This window comes from Lissotriton vulgaris, chromosome 3_1 (genome assembly GCF_964263255.1).
Source record: "Lissotriton vulgaris chromosome 3_1, aLisVul1.2, whole genome shotgun sequence".
Classification (NCBI taxonomy): Eukaryota; Metazoa; Chordata; class Amphibia; order Caudata; family Salamandridae; genus Lissotriton; species Lissotriton vulgaris.
The window spans coordinates 916,303,092-916,324,252 of record NC_141689.1 but is presented as its reverse complement, the minus strand read 5'-3'; the positions used below and the strand labels follow the sequence as shown (position 1 = coordinate 916,324,252).

The 21,161-nt window shown below is 41.4% G+C and overlaps 1 protein-coding gene across 1 annotated transcript in view; it reads left to right on the top strand.

Moving 5' to 3' along the window:
- Positions 1-21,161, top strand: part of CEMIP2 (cell migration inducing hyaluronidase 2) — a 336,915-nt gene that overhangs the window by 209,756 nt on the left and 105,998 nt on the right. The window contains exons 13-14 of the mRNA XM_086961256.1: positions 7,405-7,536; positions 15,514-15,549. Of these exons, the coding sequence (XP_086817382.1) occupies positions 7,405-7,536; positions 15,514-15,549 (168 nt within the window). The remainder of the gene's footprint in view (positions 1-7,404; positions 7,537-15,513; positions 15,550-21,161) is intronic.

Genomic DNA, 21,161 nt, shown 5'->3' with positions numbered 1-21,161 from the left:
AGTGGTGTAATGTGTACCAAACATTTGAATTCACAGGACATATGCTTGAAAAGGGTGTCCATACATGAGAAATATGATCTACTGGAGAACAGACTAAAACATAAATAGATGTATTTCTCTTCCATTTCTTACCTCAACTCACTGGTAAATTATGTATAGGTAACTTACATACATGTAGGGTAACACAAATTGGTTGAGGTCAACTGTACTGGGGATTGTTATAAGTCCATGTGAGTAGTTATGCCACACATGAAACCAATGCTTAGATTAAGTGCTAATTTAAATGTTTTTCATTTTAAGGAAGGTTGTAATTTTCACGAGTTGCCAGAATAAAAAAAAGCATTGATAAATGCATTAGGCTTCGCCTATAGGATTAATAATAAGCTGTTTGTGCAGGTGAAACCTAAAAACAAAGATATCCGAGTTGACTACCGGTACACTGGTCAGTACCTAGTGGCGTCACCTGAAGAGAAAACATATGCAAGAGCTATTTTTCTAATCAATTAAAAAATACAACGAGTAGATGGCAGCGTTGCCCAGTTCTTCTAATATGGGGAGAGAGTGACGTGAGATCTTCACACGGCTTGTGCATGCGCACTAATATAACTGCCTAAAACAAAGTCGTAAAATCGAGTTCAAGAACTTAAGCGCACATGAAGTCTAGCGTGAGATCAAATGAATACTCCTAGGTGGCGTCACTATGAAAAGATCAGGAATGTAACCCAGCTGTTTCAATCTATGCAAAATCTATGCAGAAAAAAAAAGTTACACACAAAAGAGAATGTACACAGTAATTGGACGATGGGAACTGATAAGAGCCCCTCTTCAACACGTACTAGAGATTTCACGAGCACACAGCAAGCGCTATTCAGGTGAAACCTAAAAATGAGTTGGTGAAATGGCTCATTGTGCCTTTTGTCTGTGAATTGATTGTCAAATGTGCAACTTTTGAGTTAAAGATATGATTTTGGTTTGCCAAAACATTTTATCATTAATTTATTACATTTATCCTTGATCGTTTTGTATTCCCTGGAACAATGCATATAATAACTAGATACCGTGATCGCTTCTTTTTTTAAAAAAAACCTATACGTTTGCAAGAACAGTTAAGGAGGTTTACGAGTTAAGTACATAAGGAAATACAAACATACATATAGACATTACCTAGGATTTTCATGGACTTACTCATTTTTCAGGTATTCAGAAAATTCATTCTAATAAATATGCCTAAAAATCTATGCAAAATGTAGATTTCTGGAATAATTAAATTTACGGGCACCAAACTGTTACAAATCATGCCTGGAGTATGACTAATGTCAATGAAACTGCTTGCTTGACCATGTGACCATCATGGTATTTAGGCATCCACGTGGGGGCTCTTTAAACACTCAGTTATATATAATGGTAGTTTTAGTTTCCTCAAATATATTTTTTGAACTTGAGTCTCATTCACAAAGATTTTTAACAATGTTGAGTGACACATTCTTTACTGTCTATTGCATTTCCAGTAATACCTCACGCTTAGTCATCTTAAAAAAAGCTTTGTGAATCAGACCCTCTATTTCTTTCTGTCTATGTGTTTATCTTAGTCCCACCTTAGTAAAACCAAACTTTAGATTCGTTTCCTGTCTGATCATTTCGGCCTTGTATTTATGTAGTAGAAACTCCTTCAATTCCTTTCTGAATCTTAACAAAACAGCTATGTTTATCGAAGAAGGATGGTTCATATGCTCTAAGTGAATTATAATTTAAAATGTGCCTTTATATTTATCTAATGAAAAAAAATATCTGTACTGTTAATAAAATAAGATTTAGTACATTGCTAGTTCTGGATGTGACCCCTTGGTTAAAATACTTTAAATAGAAGCAGTTCAGCTGTAACTGCAAAGCCAGTTCCTCTCTGAACCGGAACACAAGCAACCTAAGATCTGTTTGGGCCTGGTAGGGGCTCTTCAGTCGGGTGCAGCTTGGTTCCCGTGGCATAGCGAGCTCAGGACCCACATCTGGGCATAGCCGTCACAGTTAGGTTGTCCCAAAGACATACAAAGTGGAATATGGGATGCTAGATGCTGTTGTGGCCTTGACAATTTATGGATGCAGATTTTAATGTGCAATGGTTTGGCTGTGGCTCTGCTGTGTAATATGGTCGATTGATTTTGGGTATATTCTCAGATGTCATTATTATCATTTGCTATTTTGTCTTACTGAACGACAGAAATACTCATGAATTTTCCACTACTACAGACAAGACTTTCAGTATTGAATGATGCCTACTGTATTAATTGCTACAATTTAACGTCAAGTGCTGAGCACCATCTACTGGACAGCTTGGTGTATTGTATGGATACCATATCCACGTTTGTTCTTTTGGTTGAAGCCTACCAAACAGCGCTGGTTTGCTGACAAAATCTTGGGGACATTTGGATAGCTTCCTTGGGAATGCATTCCGCTAGTCGCTTACCATTGACGTTTTGGTTTGTTACTCACATTTTCTTTCTTTCTATTTACTCGCTTTGTTTGTTTTAGGCTGTCCAGCTTGAGTTTATCCCTTACCTTGCTCGGACATTTTTTAATAATATCCGACCAAGTGTTACCTTTCTGTAAACAGGCCTTTAAATCTTGTTCTTATATTCTCAAATTTGCTGTGTATTCAAACACAAAGGTCAAATGTCAGGCTCTGTCTTTAGAGCCAGCTTGGTGTTTACTTTTGTTTCTCTTACTTCAAGGTGAGAGGAGTATGTGACAATCATACTAGCTGCTAGGGGTAATTCTGAAGTGTGGTGGAAACAAATATTTTAATAACATTAAAAAAACAATTTACTAGGTGATGACATTTCCACACATTTAGTTGTTCGCTGTATACTTTTATCAGTAAAACTGTATGTCCGTGTAAATGTAATGCTCATTTCAATTCAAGATTTGTTGTCTGTAATAGTAGTACCCTACAACACCATGCATGTTAAACTTTCCACAGCTAAACTCTACTCTGCACCACTCCACTCCACTCTACCCCACTCCACTCTACTCCACTCTACCCCACTCCACTCTGCTCTGTACCACTCACATAAAATACCACTCCGTACTGAGACACTGCACTCTACTCTGCACCATTTCACTCCATGCCACTTCAGACCATGCCTCTTTACTCTACATCACTCTATGCCAATGGAGTCTACCCCATTCTACTAGGCACCACTGCCCTCTATGCCACTGCACCGTACACCACTCCACTCTGTGCCACTCCACTCTGTCACTCTACCACTCTACTCTGCAACCCTTCACTCAGTGACACGCCACACAAATGCACTGTATTCTGTGCCACTCCACTATACGCCAGTGTACTCTATGCCATCCCTTCTAAGCCCCTCTCATCTACTCTGCACCACTGCACTCTTCGATACTGCACTCTACAACACTCTGCTCTGTACGCCACTTCACTCTACTCTGAAACAATTTACCCAATGCCACTGCTCTCTACCCCACTGTATTCCACTCTGCACTATTCCACTCCACGCCACTGCACTCTACACATCTGCACTCTGCTCCAATGCACTCAACACCACTTTACACAAAACCAATACACTTCACCCTGTAGCACTCTATGCCACTATACACTACTCTCTGCCGCTGCACTCTCTGCCGCTGCACTCTCTGCCGCTGCACTCTCTGCCGCTGCACTCTCTGCCGCTGCACTCTCTGCCGCTGCACTCTCTGCCGCTGCACTCTCTGCCGCTGCACTCTCTGCCGCTGCACTCTCTGCCGCTGCACTCTACTCTGCAGCACTGTACTCTAAGCCACTATACTCTCTACCAATCTATTCTAATCCACTGTACTTTACACCACTTCATTCTAGGCCACTCTACCCAACACACTCAACTCTCAAGCTCCACCCAGCTCTACTCAACTCTATACCACTCCACTTTACAACACTCTGTGGCACTCTATAACACTATGGCACTCTACAACGCTCAATGCAGCACCCTCTGCTCCACTTTACTCTATTTTATGACACACTACTCCACTACAGTACTCCACTCCACTCTACTCCACGCCACACCACTCTGTGCCACTCCACTCTACAATTTTCCACTGCACTCCACGCCACACTAAACTGACCTAACAATCTCTAGGCACTGCTCCCTTATTCAAACCCAAGCCACTAATCCTCATGAGGGAAGATTGAAAAAAATAAGCTTTCAGTTCTTTCAGAAAAATATTTAAGTGCAAAGAAATCCAGTGAAAAATCTTTAGAGAAAGTAAGGCCCAGTATATGTCCTATTACATGTTTTGTCCATTATCTTATGAATAACTGCACAACAACTAGTACCTTTTGGAATACCTGTGAAATATTGTCTAAGAAGAGTCAGTCTAATAGATCAAGCAGCCACTGTTATTTGCAGGGCATAAACCGACTAGCCAGGTGTCTTGCATCCTGACGAGGAGACTTTCCGCCCCCTCTGGTGCAGGGCCACAGCTTCAGCAAACTTGTATGAGTCTTCACAGAGACATCCCATACTGCTCCAGTTTACTCGCCTCCATACTTTTTGAGAACATAGACTGTAAGTGGAAAGAGGTCATGGTGAAAACTTTCAGTAAAAGCCGACTGCCAGTCAAGAAAAAAAGTTGTTGACTGAAGAAGCTTTCATTTCACCTGGAGTTTCTCTCGGATATTTGTTGGCAAGAGCCAGTGTTGTAGCTGTATAGTGTAGGCAAGGTAGATTATTAAAGTCCTATTTGAAAGAGAATCATATGGGTTTTCAGTGGTTAATAAAAAGCACCACTTTACCTCTCCCCCTACTGAATGTCCCTCCGTGGAGGGTGCCCAGGATCGCTGTATCAACCTGGCAAACTTTTTCTCCCAAAAGATTCAGACTATTTACTGTTCTTTTGGAGAAGTCGATAGCACCCCGGACCCCTCTTCCCCTACTTTCCTGTCCACTGCTACTCCTTGCCAGCTAAATACCATTCCTCTTTTAGATATGCCTACTCTGGACAGACTTATTTCTCAAATTACCTCTGGTTCACCCAGTGACTCAGCATCCCCCCAGACCCTTCTGAAGGTAGTGGACATAATCCGCCCGGTCATACTGGACGTCCTCAACACCTCCATCACCACAAAATCCGTACCCCCGTCATGGAAGTGCGCAATGGTGAGGGCTCTGTTGAAGAAGCCCAACCTGGACCAGGACAACCTGGCGAACTATCGCCCTATCTCTTTGCTCCCTTGGCTGAGTAAACTATTGGAGAGGCACGTGAACAACATCTTGATGAGCCATTTGGAATCAAATGGGCTCCTGCGTGACTCCCAAACAGGGTTCCGCCCTCGACATGGAACCGAAACCGCTCTCCTAGCGGTAACGGAGGAAGCTAGAACTGTGTTGGACCAGGGTGGAAAGGTCGCCATTATCTTATTAGATCTAAGTGCTGCGTTCGACGCAGTCAACCATGTCACGCTTTTACAACGCCTGGCGGACATGGGTGTGTCGGGCGCAGCCTTAGAATGGCTGACATCCTTCCTGGCTGACCGCTTCTTTCAGGTCTTCGAGGGCGAGGTGACATCCCCTAAACACCCTCTCAGATGTGGGGTTCCTCAGGGCTCCTCCCTGAGCCCCACTCTGTTTAATGTCTACATGGAGCCCCTAGACAGGATTGTCCATCCCTTTGGTGTGCGTATTGTCACCTACGCAGATGATACCCAACTGGTGGTCTCCTTAGACCACCAGGAGGGATCGTCCAGCACCTTAGGCTCCTGTCTGGAGGCGGTTTCCAGATGGATGCAATCCTCATGTTTAAAACTCAACGGGGAGAAGACAGACGTCATCTTGCTGGGCAATTCCTCTCCCTCGGGTTTTGCATCCTCCTGGCCTCCATGTTTAGGCCCACCCCCCTCGCCCAAACCTCAAATAAAAAGCCTAGGGATTTGGCTTGATACCGACCTGAACTTTTCGGTACAAGCTACGAAGACTGCGGCTACCTGTTTTGGGTTGATGAGGATGCTACGGAGGGTGCTCCCTCTGCTCCCATTTCAGGCAAGGAGGATCCTGATCCAGGCCCTTATACTATCTCGCCTGGATTATGGGAATGTCCTCTATATGGGAGCTCCTGCCTATACCATCCACAGGCTCCAAGTCGCCCAAAACAGTGCAGCCCGTCTACTTTACAACCTTCCCCGTTGGCAGTCAGCGAGGAATGCTTTGAGGGAACTTCACTGGCTTCCTATAGCTGGAAGAATACAATTTAAGGCCATGTGTATTTTACACAAGGCCTTTCATCGCACCGGCCCTGCAATTCTTCAGTCCCTGGTCACTCCCTATGCTCCATCTCGTTCTCTTCGGTCCAGCTCTTCTCAGTTGGCTACTCCCATCAGAGTCAAGAAGGCTCGATGGGGTGGCCGCTCCTTCTCACACACTGCGGCAAGGCTATGGAACACCCTCCCTCTGCCTCTGCGGGAAACTTTAAACCATCTCTCCTTTAGGAAAACTTTAAAAACACACTTGTATACCACATTCTGTTGACCTGCCCTGAGCCCTTGCTAATTGAATTTCTGTCACTAGCGCTACGAGGCCTCCGGGTAGATAGCGCTATACAAGTACTGCTTCATTCATTCATTCATAGTATAAATGTATGAAGTCGTGGAGGCATTTCAATGGAAGTAATAATGCTCCCGTTTACAAAGCGAGTGAGCCCTATCCATTAGATTGAGAAAGCCATCCATAAAAAACAGTAGCGATGAGATTGTCAGCACTAAGCAAACCACACTACATTTCTTGGTTGATGGGTGCAAAGGGCCTATCTTGCACAATCCCGGTTTATGACTTTTAGTTTAACAAAATTGATATGCTCTATTTAGAGATCCTTGCAAGCCATGTTCACCTGGTACATCCCTACCAGAACTCTCCGCTCAGCCTCAGCCTGCCTTGTCACTGTACCAAAATTCAACAAGGTCAGGACTGGGGGAAGATCCTTCAGAGTGGCAGCTGCAAAACTATGGAATAGATTGCCTGTCGACATCCGCCAAACATCGCAACTCCTTCCATTCAGAAAGCGTATTAAAACCTGGCTTTTCCCTTAACTACTTCTCTGGCAACCCGCTCTCAGTTTCCCATCACATTCCACCTTAGGAGTAATTTTTTTTCCAGCGCCAGGATACCTGCAAGGTGACAGCTGCGCTATATAAATGTTTTGAATAAATAAATAAAAATAAAATAAATATAAAGTGTTGTACTCAGTAATGAACAATAAAAAGAAGCATTTTTTTTAAAGACACAAAACTTTATGGTACTTTTTGCCATTGACCTACAACCCACGGAATATCGTTGGATATCGGTTTACATGAAAAACCTGTTGGAATTAATGACATGCAGAAGAAGTATTTGAAATAAACATTGATATTTTTATTAATAGATTTCGACCACACCTGGATGCTGATCCTGAGAAGCCTAGAGTAGCTGCAGTCATCGATGGACTTCTTGCCTATAAGAATAACGATCACGGAGCCTGGGTCCGCGGAGGGGACATCATTATACAGAATTCTGCGTAAGTACCCGGAATGATGTTATTGCAATCTCAAACATGCTTTACAGAAATCAGAGTCAAATAATAGGTCTCCTTCTGTTTTATTTATATTTCGAAAGGAGTTTTTCTAAGCAATCAATTGTAAGTTGATCAAACAGTTTATGACATACGTTATGACTATAAACACCTATCCATTTATTGTTGTGTTTCAACAGTAATAGTTGTTTGTCTTGCTAATAATTATTCTGTCCAAAGACATTGTTGATGAGAAGTAAAATGCTCATGCACTTTGACTGCATTTATTAGATGAATACATTTTTCACTAACCTAGAATATTGCTCCTTGGTGGGGTTTATAAATGTGGTAATTTTATTAGTAGGCCTAATTTCTCTATCAGGTGTGAAAAAGAACCCTATTATGATCATTATCACTGTTATTAAAATGTTGTTCTCATAACAATTTCACATCTATTGCTAAGGCAACACAAATTTTGCCTGGAATCAGATCAAAAGTTCAGTGCAGAATTCTGAAGGAGCTTCTTTAACATTCAGCAGTTCAGATTTCTAATTGAACAATCCTTAAACCTACTATGTGTTCTCCTGAAAATGTTATCCCTAACTCGTCTTCTGCAACTCGGTCCTAGATTGATATTCTCTAAAATAAGTAACTAAATTAATAAAGGTATAGCAGGCAGCACAATTATTTTTCATTGATCAGTTATTGTTTTCTTTCCAACTTTTGGTAGTTCTCAGTTATTTGTTTAACCTTTTCTCAGTTCTTTTTAAAGTTTGAAATCAGGGTGACTCATACAGTTCAAATCTCACATCACACAATTCATCTATATGACCTTCAGTACTTTGTTGTGTAATGTGACCACTCAGTTGCTGAATTTCTTCAACAAGGCACTCTTGCTTTCTTTGATTTTCTTTTTTTCTGTTGATCTTCTTCTGTGTCACTTTCACTGCTTGATGCTGGTTTTTCAGTGATAGTCTTTGATATGCGATCAACTGATACTCTTGTTTTCAGTCTCCTTTGAACTCTGGTTTGCAGAATGGTTATGAAAACATCACAGGTGACTCTTCTGGTTTCAGTGCTTCGTCCTTTACTCCGGAAATCTTCAGTTCCTACTGATGCTGTCTCAGCAGTCTTTTCAGCTTGAGGTGTCTCCTCTTTGTCAGAGACTTCAATGCCACTTTGTGAAATCACAGGGACTTGGATTGGTGCGACTGGTTGCAAATCTTCATCCCTTCTTCTCCATGCTGTAAAGATCTTTCAGTCACTTGCTGTTGATCAACTTGTGACGAACCTGTCACCAGTGCATTCTGTTCAGTTTCTGAGAACACCTCTTCATGCAGATTTCTTATTCTTCTTGTGTGTATGCATTGCACATTTAGCTCTCCAGCACACTTAACAGCAGCATTCGTGTACAGAACAATCTGTAAGGGGCCTTTCCATCTCGGTTTCAAACAAGTCTTCTGAACTTTGTTCTTGATCACAACCCCATCTCTTAGATTGAGTTTGTGGTTCTGTTCACTATAAGGATCTTGTGTAGAAGCTGCAACCTGGTGAGAAACTGTATGCTCAACATCAGCCAATCCTTTGCAGTAATGAATTATCTTCTCATCTGTGATGTTTACACATGCTTTTGCAGGTACTGAATCAGGCCACTTCAGTGATGTTGATGCATAAACTTTTTCTAAGCAAAGTGTTATCCTTGAAACCTCAGGCCGATAACTTTTGTGTATTCTTTGTTCAGTCTTAGGGCTGCACATATCATCTTTAGGATCTCATTGATAGAGTGGGTCTTTTGGTCTGATTTCAGGGAAACTATGCCTAGGGATCACGTCTTGTAATAACAGGCTTGCTACTGTGAAATTGTGATTTCTTCTGGATGGTTAAGCATACCCCGTCTCGGGAAGATGCACAGTATGACTAGGACTTAACTCAACTCATTGCAAACGGGCATCTTGAAATTGATTTGGATTCTGTTGTAGGGATCTCCTAATCTCTCCTTATGACTCAGTGAAATGTGTGTTTCTTTTCCCTACATTCATTTGTTGACATGTCACATCTCGGTGACACTCTTCCTCTGCAAGCATCCTAAACTTTGGGTTGTACTTATTCTGTCTAAGGAGATATGTCATCAAATCCCTCCCTAAGTGTCTGTGTCCATGAAAGTATTGTGTCATTGGAAACAACAAACTATCAGGTAACACTGGTCTCCCATCAGCTGAAATTTGGATGCCATTTGTGGTATTGTCATCAACACTGAATAACTCCTTTAAATGTGCAGGCTAGCAGGGCACAATATTGTGCAACTGAATTCGCATCTTTATTTTCCATGGCAATATTCACTCCCAATAAAACAGTTAAACTGCATGCACAATATAATTTATAGTGCTCACAGCATTTGCCATTGTTATCGCTTAAACATGAGCCATCTCAAAAAGAACATGGGCCGGCTCAAACAGGGGGTTCATAATTAATGTCTGACCATGGCTTTGTGCATTGATCAATGATACCTAGGCAATCGTGTTCAGTGTCATCACAACCATTTTCATTTTCTGGTAGTAGACTTGATACAATTAAAATCAGGTGTCTTTTGATCACTACATTGTGCAGTAGAAACTCCACAAAGCAAGGGACCATTTCAGTTACTTGATACTCCATCATTTTGATCTCATTCTTTTTAAGACTGACACCAACCACGGCTACTGATTTAGGGCAACCGGGCAATTCTGTGGGACAGGGTCAAGGGTTGTCAGAAAATATGCCTCAGGCTTTCGAGCATCTTCATGTTTTTTAATGGGCATTGAGAGAGCGCAGCCATCCCTCTCACTGAAAATTAGTGTAAATTCTTTTGAATTAATCTGGTATTCCTAGTGCTGGGGCACAACAGAATTTCTCTTTCAATTCGAAGAACATTTTTGTGCAATCATTGCCCTATGAAAGTGGATCATACACATCTTTCTGTGTCATCTTATGAATTGCATCCACTCTCTCTGGTGACATCTATCTAGCTTGATTTTCAAATATGTGTCCCAGCTATTGAACTTTTATAGGCAGAACTCCAGACTGTTCTCACATAATGGCAGTGAGAAATAAACCTGATAAAGATCAATAACAGTAAACCATTCTTCAGTACACAAATATGAAAAGGTATGGTGGCTGTATTCGGTACCATAAGACAACACGGAACAATTATGCGGCTATGTTTTCTAAGGTGCAGCACTATTCTGTACTTTTCATTGGGTTTCTGTAAACTCATGATCGGAGTCTTATATGGACTTCCAATCAGTTCCCTCAAAAATCCTTTACTCAGTTTATCTTAAATTATGAGTGTAATTCCTGCAAGTGTCTCTGGTCTTAAATTGTATGATGGTGTTCTTGGAAACACTGCATCTGGCTTTAATGTAACTCTGACTGGTTTTGCACCTTTTATTAATCCAATATCTTTCCTGTGAAATCCCATACTTCTGGGTTTACTGTTTCTTTCAAATCCGAGGCTAACTCTTCAATTGTCATTACTGGAAACGATCCTACAGTGGTTTCTAGTTGGGCCATATTAAACTCTCAATCCTCATTAGGAGTTTGATATTCAATACCATCGATGTACAGTAAATAGTGCAGTTTAACTTGCACAACAAAGCTCTTCCTAGCAGGTTTACACGGCTTGAGTCACAAACACAGATTGGTGAATTTCCTCAAATGAACCTATTTTTTCAGCAACTTTCTTTGAAACTGGATTTGTAATCTGGTTGTTTGAAATTCCTACAACTTGGATCTTGTTTACTAAGTGGAGTAGGTCTGGAACTTACACTCTTCGCAAAATGGATCTGGTAATGTTAGAAGTATCAGAGCCAAAACTGTCATTTTCAAATACAGGAAACTGTTGAGACAGGTTTTTGGTTCTGAAAAGAATTCAAATTTTGTGTGGACAAATGATTTAAATTGGATGTGGGGTTTCCCATATTTTGTTAGACCATCTGGGCTTGTGAAACTTGTATAATTGAGACCCGTTCTGCATCAGCAGTTGCATTTGCTGAACTGGCACATTTTGTATTTGCATTTCTCTCTGTATTTTCACTTTTCCATTTACTGCATCAGGATTAAATCTAGACTCCCTCTTTCAGTGCTCAAATCTGTTACAAAGATGGCAAATGGTCATGTTCATCAGCGTTGTGACATCCAAACCCGAATTTGAATAAACCGAAATGGCATAATACTAGAAAATTTTGCCGCGCTACTGTGCTTGAATCCAGAGTTCTCACCACGCCCCCTTCCTGCTGCTGGAAATTCCTTTCCGGGCACACACACAGTCGCACCCGAGTATTCCACAGGTCTTTTGAAGACCATTTACTTGTTAACAATGTTTTATTGTTCTTTCGCCGTATGCCGTAGCCTCCCCCGACTCCTCCTGTCCCAGGCCCAATACAGTGCACGTTTTAAGCACTTCAATTCACAGTGCTGCAGCAGGCGAAGAATTAATATTTTTCCTGTGACATTCGGCATACCCTGAGGCTCTAATTAGGAAATTTCATCCCAGAATGGAGGCTGGGGTGTGCGATCTTTTCGACTCTGTTACTGTCTGGTTACCGGCTTTTTCTTGGCTTGTTTGAGGCTCCTGGTGTTACGTATTAGCAGAGAAGGAGCCGAAGCTCCCCTCCCGGGTGTACTGAAAACAGCTTTTGGCAGCAGAGAGCCCCAAGCTACATGCCACGTCCTTAATTGTTACGTGTATGTATTATGTATCAAAAGGACGTGGCGTGTAGCTTGTGATCTATCAGTCTGTCTATTTACACACATGCACCCATCTCCACCAATATAGGTAAGCTTACATACTTTTTGTGTGAAAACCATAGACCTTTTAAGGCAGATTTCTAGCTGGCTTTAGATGGAAATACAGAAGCGCTGGCACGTTTTCTCCTGATAAGTGTTTGTGCTCTATCCTTAAGTGTTTTATAGCAGAACTGAAAAGCACAGGTACTCTCCTTTTCAAATTACTCAGTACTGGACCATTTAAAGCACTGCTAAAGCCACAACATATTGTTAGTTTAATTGAGGGCATGTGTGCATTGTCAATTAAAATAAATGTGGAAAAATACTAGCTGTAGCGTTGTCTTTTGCCTGTGGTAAAAATAAAGGTGGATAAATACAGAACAATTGCCCCATAAAATTTTTTGGATAAATACAGACGGAAATGGCAAAAAAATAAATACCATAAAAACAGGAGCCCTAATCTTAAACTAATCAAAATCTTTTGGTGGCACTCGGCCCTTCAGGAAAGTAACCACTGCTGCATTTTTCTCATTAACTACAAAAGGTGGTGGATTAGTGCAAGCATCTCTCATTGTATCCTTACGTGACCATTGCAAACCAACCTTCTATTAGTCCCACAAATCAATTCGCATTCCAGTGTCGAGAATATTTTCAAATCAATCCACATCACCTTTGAAATTTTAGCAAGCTTGTCAACTTGTGTGTACCACTGGACAGGCTTTTTTATCAAGTTTGAAAAATTGTTTATAAAGGCTGCAAGATCACCTTGGCTTCATGGTACATGAACATACACTTCTCCCGCTATATCTCTCAATGGATAAGCTGAAGTTTCTTCCTCGACCTGTTTTTATCCCCGAACTAGGTCTGGTGTTTTTTTTTTCTTCTCATGTTTCCTTGTCCACTTGCTTCCTAATTTCTCAAAAGTATTCAATTTATGAATGCGTTTTACTAATTCTGTAATGTGTAATTCTATTCCAGAAGAACTCAGTGTCTCATTTGCTTTGAAACATTGTGGTATCTCTTTTTCGTGTTCTGGGTTAACGTGTACTCTGTTCTGTCTTTTTTTAAAATCCCTGCTGCTTCCTCAAACCATGGTCCAAAAATCCCATCTTCAAATACTTTTTTTCCCCTTGGGCTATTGGTGTTGCAAAGACAAATCTTCCCTCATCTCTCAATGCTTGAAGTGTTTGGGGCAGTTTCCATTCAACAATCTGTGAATTCTGAGATGCTGGGATAAGCCCTGATGTATTTACTCTTTCTACGGCTCTTTGAGCTTTTAGAGTTGGAACAATATTAATTGTGTTAGTCACAATTTGTCTACGCACTGTTTGTACAGATACAGTTTGTAGTAATTTATCAGTCACAATTGAAGCAGTAACACCTGGAGGTATCACTATCTATTTTCATTTAACAGGTAGTTGGGAAATCTGAAATGTCTATAAAGGTCTCCAATCAGTATTTCTCTTGGCTCAGCAGAAAAAGTAGCCACTGTAGAACTTGTTGGTACACTACTATCAGTATTTGTATTGGGGACCACATAAGGTGGTGGACACTCAGCTAACAGTACATCCAATATTTCATCCCCTGTATTACTTTTGGTTTGAGGCTTTTTGCCATCCTTCATTTCCTTGTCCCATATCATATTTTCTGCTTTTCAAGTCTCTCAGTAGTATTGGCTTGGTATAATCTAGTACCTTCAACTATAACTTTCCTCTATCTCTGTAGCACTTTATTCCATTGAGCATCTGCATAATTACCCTCTTCTCCGCTAATCTTGTTCTGGTATTTCTCTTTCCTTATCTCTTATTGTCTTTCCCCACATGCTTAAGCATTCAAATTGTATGGGTTTAGGTGGTGTCTTCATTTCACATAACAATTCCCTTAACCTGTCAATAATTCTCAATTCAAAAGGCACCATATTTTGGAAAACTAAAAGGATCCTCTTTCACAGTAATCACCATTGGCGAAACCACAAGCATATTTTAATCCCATTTCAGTTAACATAAAAGGTGCAGGCGTATCTTCAGGTGGTCCCTCTTCAACTTCCCATATCGGAAGTGTCACATCACCGCCCAAAACCCTTTACACCATTTCATTCCTTCAAATTCAATGCAATGTTTTGATTCTATTCTGTAAACATGAGGTTTATTTTCTCCAATCTTGTTGCAGTTTAAATTATTGAAGGCTTTCAACCAGTCTCAATGTGGCATTCGCACAACAACTGACCTATTGCAGACTAGCACAATATGACACCATCAACCAATCACAGCTTGACCATACACCAACCAACCAACCAATCTCCACTCAAAACAAAAGGAAATATGAACCTACTCCTTGCAGTTCCTCACCCTCTATTGCAGTTCCTCTTTCATTCACATACTTTCAACAAAAACCTTCAATTAACACAGTAAAACATCTTTGTGCTTGCTCTGCTAAAGGAAATAATAGTATTACAATCACTTAAGTATTTTCCACAGGCCGCAAGTGATCTCACGACCAGTGTGAAGTCACCCTAATCAATGCAGCGTCCCACTCTGTACATTCAGGATCCAATAAGTACGATCAATGTCAATCATTCACAACAATGCTTAGTGTCTCTCTGTCAATGGTATAGATGATTAGTTACTCTATGTATGTATCCCAGGATCTGTAGACTGCATGGGTCTGAAACTCTTCTACTTCTTCACAACTGTCATATAAGCACCATTAAACCTCCAAAAATCAACACTAACAAATAAACACAATCTACAAATAAAGCACATCAACAATAATAAATGTATTAATCTATTCATTTGCTCAACCTCAAAACACTATTAGATAAACCAAAGCACAATTACAATAAACAATGCATCACCCTCATTAATACTCACACCTTCAAAATAGCAACCTGCTTCTAAGACTGCCTTGCCCATCTTCATTTCTAGACATTGGATTCAGGAATCGGGAATTATATTCTAATTTGGGCAATTATTTTTTATAGCTCTTGTTTTATCAAAGTGTAGCCTATCTCTGCTACCAATAGTACTGACCAGATGTTGTGTTGTACATTGTTAAATGAATGAAAGTAAGAAAACTGGGGCATTTCAGAACTTCTCTGTATTCTTGTGCACCTTGCTGCGTTTTTCCCATGTTAGTGGAGTACTCATTAAGTGTGGTTTCTGCATTGTATTTATCCTATCTGTGAACACTAACATTGTGTTTGTTTTGCTGATTTTGCAGGTTTGCTGACAATGGGATAGGCTTAACCTTTGCAAGGTTGGTGCATTCCTTCATTTTGTTTGTTTTGTTTCTGCTAAAAGTTATTGGCATATGATCACTAATATTAGTAAATGAGTAACCAAGGAATGCTTTGAGCTCATCAAAAACGTTCTTAATTATACAACAAATGACATCCCTGGGGAATCATTCTGTACTTCTCTTAGTTAATTGTGAAGTACACGCCAGCTTTAACCATTGCAATCCCTATGGTTGATAATAGTGGGCTAAACTGTGCTTAGATGGTTTGGGCTTCTACATGTGTTGCCTCATTATGATACTGTAAAGGATGTAATATGCACATAAATAATGTGTTTTAGAAAAGGGGGTTATTGAGTCATTGATCTAACCTTCTATCCGAATGTGCTATATCATGTTATCATCCATCACTTAAAACTAGCAACAGCATCAACCATCTCAAGGTCCATCACACAAAGAACAAATAAGATTGACGTGTCTCACTCATGTCAGCGCTTTGTTCCTTCCTAGCTCTATTTACGCTGTATAAATGTCCACACATGCAAACTCATAGAAGGAAATGTAACTAATTCTCAATGTTGTTTCTGATTTTAATAATGGCAGGAATAACAGGCAAAAGATGTTTCTGTAGCATCATTAACAATGAAGGTGATATACGATAACGCGGTTATCAATGTTAAAAAATCTAACGAGTTTGTAAATCAGGGCTGGGCCAATGCACAATGCAAAGTCTGTAGCTCATTTAGACATAGACAGGGATGGAGCACCATCCTTTAAATATTTTAAAGGTCTCAAAAAACATTTGGATCGGATGACGGCTCCTGCTGGGCTCATCTGATGCTCTCTTTCAATAGAGCGATACAAAAGGGGATGATGGACTGAGCACTTGAGCAAATTGAACACTCACCCCCATTCAACTGATCTGGGTTTAATCCATCATCATTCTTTAGCTCACGCCACCACTCCAGTTCAGACATGGCCATATACAAATCAGTCTGACCCTGTGCCTCATGGGAAGAGTCCAGCCATAACTGCTAAGCCTCGTCTTCCCTGGACCGGAAACAAGCCTCCTGGGACCGGTTTCTGGCTAATCAGCCGTCATCAGCCAGGCTAGTTTGAATCCAGTGGCAAAGTGAGCAAGGGACCCATGTCTGGGCATACCCTGCCAACTTAGGGTGAACAAAGCGATACCAAAGGGGATGCTAAGACGTGAGTCTGGTGCTCTCCATGTCACTGGAATCAAGCTATCCTGGCTGATGAGGGCTGAAATCCTGGAACCGGTCCTAGGATGCTTGTTTCCAGTCCAGGGAGGACCTGGCTTGGCAGTTTGGGCTGGACTATTCCCATTGGGCGCAGGGTCAAGACTGATTTGCATACGGCTGGGTCCAAACTGGAATGGCATGGTGAGCAAAGAAATTATGGATTTAGGCCCGGATCTCTGTACTGGTGTGAATGTATGACATTGTTCTGCATTCTGTCCATCAACTGTTGTTTTTGCAATTGTCTCTTTCGATAGAGGCAGGGTGTTGAAGCACTCTCAGTGGGAGAGGTCTGACTCAGCAGCCCAGGCGGATGACTCCGAGCGGGCGCCTCACGGTTCAATCCCCAGCACAAGAGGCAGATCAGCTCAGCTCAGCTTCCTGTGACTCTGTGCAATAACCCACTTAATCTCCCCCACGGCCCCCAGCGCTTCGAGACCCTTAGGTGTGATTAGTTTGAGCTTTCTAAGTACCAGGTTGTTTATTTACTCTCATAGCACGATCAGATGGGGGCAACATGCATCTCATTCTGCAGCCTCATATGTTCGAACACCCTTCATTTCAGAAACACTCAATACATTTTTGATGGCGAATAGAAAAAAAACTCGCCGTAGTTTTTTTCAAATGGTTAGGCTGTTCCTTTAAATGTTGCTTAATGTTTCAATAAAAGTCTAGTTCTTATTCAATGTAACATGTTTTCTTTGATTGAACACTCCTTAGATCTCGGCCTAAAATTAAACAGCTGTGAAATGTTTGGCATCCGTGTTCCCTGTGAAGATCCTTCTTTCACCACATATTTAACGTCCCCCAATGCTCTAATATCGTCAAAGGGATTTCCATTGAGTCATGTTCTAAATTGACTTGCAAGGCTGGGAGAAGCATGGTTCTGAAGGGCAGTGGAGTAGCCAGTCATCTGCCCTACCTACCTCCCCCCACCCCTTCCCAAGGATTGTCAGAAACTGACTAAACATTACATTTATGAAAGGCTGTCTGAAACCTAATCATATGTGGGGGATGTATAAGTGTTTCCCTAGTTACACAAGACACTAGGACCCACTCACTTAACTGCATGAAATAAAGCAGTACATTTTTATTCAATATAGGCAGTGTATAGTTATGCACCTGGGTATACGTTCTAGTATCTATTTATGTTTTGCAGCTGATTTTAAATGTTTACTTTTAAGATTATAAAGTGGTTTATGCCTGTACCCTAATGTAATGGCATTTTGTAGAATAGCATACAAAAATGAAGCTAATTATTATCCACCACATGCCTTGATCTAGGACGGGGTCCCCACATTAGCCAGCAGCAGGCGTAATGCCCAACAGGCATGTTCAATTTTAACCTTATGTTTTTCTGGACAGTCATGACTCTGTCCAGTAAGCTCTAATTGGCCATTGAGGGGTATATTGTGTAATTGCCACCAGGAGAAGCAAGTCTTTATATTGTGAGATCCCCGTCATCCAGTGATATCCAGAGAGCCACGGAGATTCATAATCACACACTCCCTTAGATTACTCAAACCACATATTAATTATTTAACTGGGCCCAGTATTATCACATTTGTTTAAAATATATTGGCAGTACTATTCCCAGACTGTTCTAAAGGGGCACACACATTAATGCATTAAATACTGTGAGAGTCCCCAAGGTACCAATAATCATTCTTTCTAAGCTTCAGCAAACACACTTAAAGCACATTGAAAGCATTTATATTGGAGAAAATTACAAACGTTTTCCACACTGGAAGTATTTAAGCAAGTGTTGGTGCTACAGGGAAGCTGTCTGTGACTGGAGTAGTATATTGGACTACAAATGGTCATTCTATATTGTTGGTCTTAGCAATAAACGTCAACATAATATAATAGAAAATACAAAGGCAAACAGTTTTTTAAAATAAATTAATGAAATATCGTGTGTGTTAGTGAATTTCTGTGATAGTAATTGTGCCTTAGCTGCAGCCACTAATACCTGTTCTCATCTAATTGAAGATAACGGCAGATGTATTTCAATACTTATAACTGCATGGCTTTACAGACCGCTTCTTCGCATGTGTTTCAAAAGTGTTTGTAATTATTCAAGATCGGTTGTAGAGCTTTTTTTCTCATCTCATCCGGTTTTCTTTTGAGCAGTAAGGATGACCACCTCACTCCAGTTCGTTATACTCACCAGTCCTTTTACCTGCAAATCATTGATCTCAGATGAGTTGGTCTAATTAGTTCAGTGGAAGCAAAACGGTACTACAAAACCCACTATGCATTGTGCTATGGCACAAAAGTTTGAGACTGGAGACAATGTCTCATGGATGAGGTAGTTACCCTAGGACCAGAGCAATTTAGGAGATGGCAAATGAACTGTAAACAGTCAATTCTGTCCACAGTCGAGCAGCTACAATTGTGTTTATAAACAATTCTAAAGAAAGGACTATTAAAATTCCCTCATAAATGAATTCCACAATGTTAGTTTTCATCAGGACCCTTACTACAACCCACATGTGCCATGGAGGGATGTCAGGAGTTTATCATGAATAGTGGTAAAGAATATGCTATGACCATAGCCAAAAGATGCGAATGATATTGAATAATATCCCATGATTATTATTAAAGGTTATTCCAGAACTCTGCCGAATCATTTTTGTTTATGGTCCTGCCATTTGTCGCTCCAATAAAGTTATTTGCCTTCCCTGTAGTTAGTTCTAATAATCACTTCCACTTGTTCTGCTGACCTCACCATCCCTAGCTCATCAATTTGGTAATTAGTATACCTCTCTTCAAAACAAAACATCCCTGAGCTCCTCCCTCTCAATGAGGGGGTTGTAGCCTGTAGAGTGACTAGGTTAGGTTCCCAGCTATAATAAGAATATTCATAGACCCAAGAGTTGCGTTTTGTGTTTGATACATTTCACATCTATAGCACGAGAACTCACTATAGATGAGTTTCCCTCAAATATACCTTCCTCCTCTAAAAGCTAAGCCACTTTACTCTTTTAACACTAAAAGCAATGAACACATTTGCCTTTGAGAATATTACTCCAGCCATGCTGGCCAAATCCCTCGAGATTCACCCTTGCCCACTGACAGGTTCGCTCTCCACCGACCTTGATCTCTTTCAGGACTGGCTGAGGCAACAACTGGTCATCCTTGCCCCCCCCTGTTCCTCCCAAGCCACGCTCAGTGAGATCTTCTGCCCCTTGGTTCTCCCCGGCGCTAGCCGCTAAACGTCGACAATGCAAACAAGCAGAACGGACCTGGTGTAAATTTTATGACGCCTGCGCCAAAGATACCTATAGGGAATTGATTAGGGATTACCACCATGATATTGCAGCTTGCAAAAAATCTTATCTAGCTAGCAAAATTTATGGTGCTTCCAACTCTTGTAAAGAAATTTTCAAAATAGTTAAAGATTTCATCGCCCCCCCTTGGGTCACTCCCAAACTGACCCATTCGGAGTCATGGATCATCGAACTGGCCAATTTCTTTCCCAATAAAATCAGGACTATTCAGGCCTCTTTTGGAACCATTACCCAGGATTCCTCCTCCTTGCCAAGTCTTTCTGACCCCTCTCAGATTTCGTCCACTCCCTCCCTTTGGAGCTTTCCTCCACTATCCCTTCAGTCCTCTCCTGACCTGCTTTCCAAACTAAAGTCAGGTTCCCCTCTTGACCCGTGCCCCGCAAAATTTTTGCCACGCTTGGCCCCCACCCTACAATCATATCATTAATCCTATTCTGAACCTTTCATTTAACACAGGCGTTGTACCTCAAGCTTGGAAGCAGGCCCTCATCCTCCCCCTTCTGAAGAAGGCTAACTTGTCACCGGAGCTTCATCTCAACTACAGACCCATCTCCCTTCTGCCAGCATTGGCGAAAGTGGCTGAAAAACATGTTCATTCCACCCTGTCCCACTTTTTGGAGTCCCATGACATCTTGCATAGATCACAATCTGGTTTCCGCTCTAACTTGAGCACTGAAAGTGCCTTGCTCGAGGTCACGGAGATGATTAGAGAGACCCTGGACAGGGGAGGAAAAGCTATGCAGGTGATGCTAGACCTATCAGCGGCCTTTGACACTGTCCCCCATGACCGCCTCCTATTTAGACTCTGGGAGATAGGTCTAAGGGGGACGGTGTTCAGTTGGTTCAGGTCCTTCCTCACTGGCCGGCAGCAAACGATCTGGGCTCCACCTTTCTCTACCGCTATGCCGCCTCTGGAGGTCGGAGTGCCGCAGGGCTCAATACTGAGCCCCTCACTCTTTAAAATCTATATGACCCCTTTGGCGGCGCTTGCAGAGAGTTTAGGGGTTCAGATCGTATCGTATGCTGACGACACTCAACTCCTGTTCACCTGTGACAAGGGACAGGACTTCGACGGGGCTTC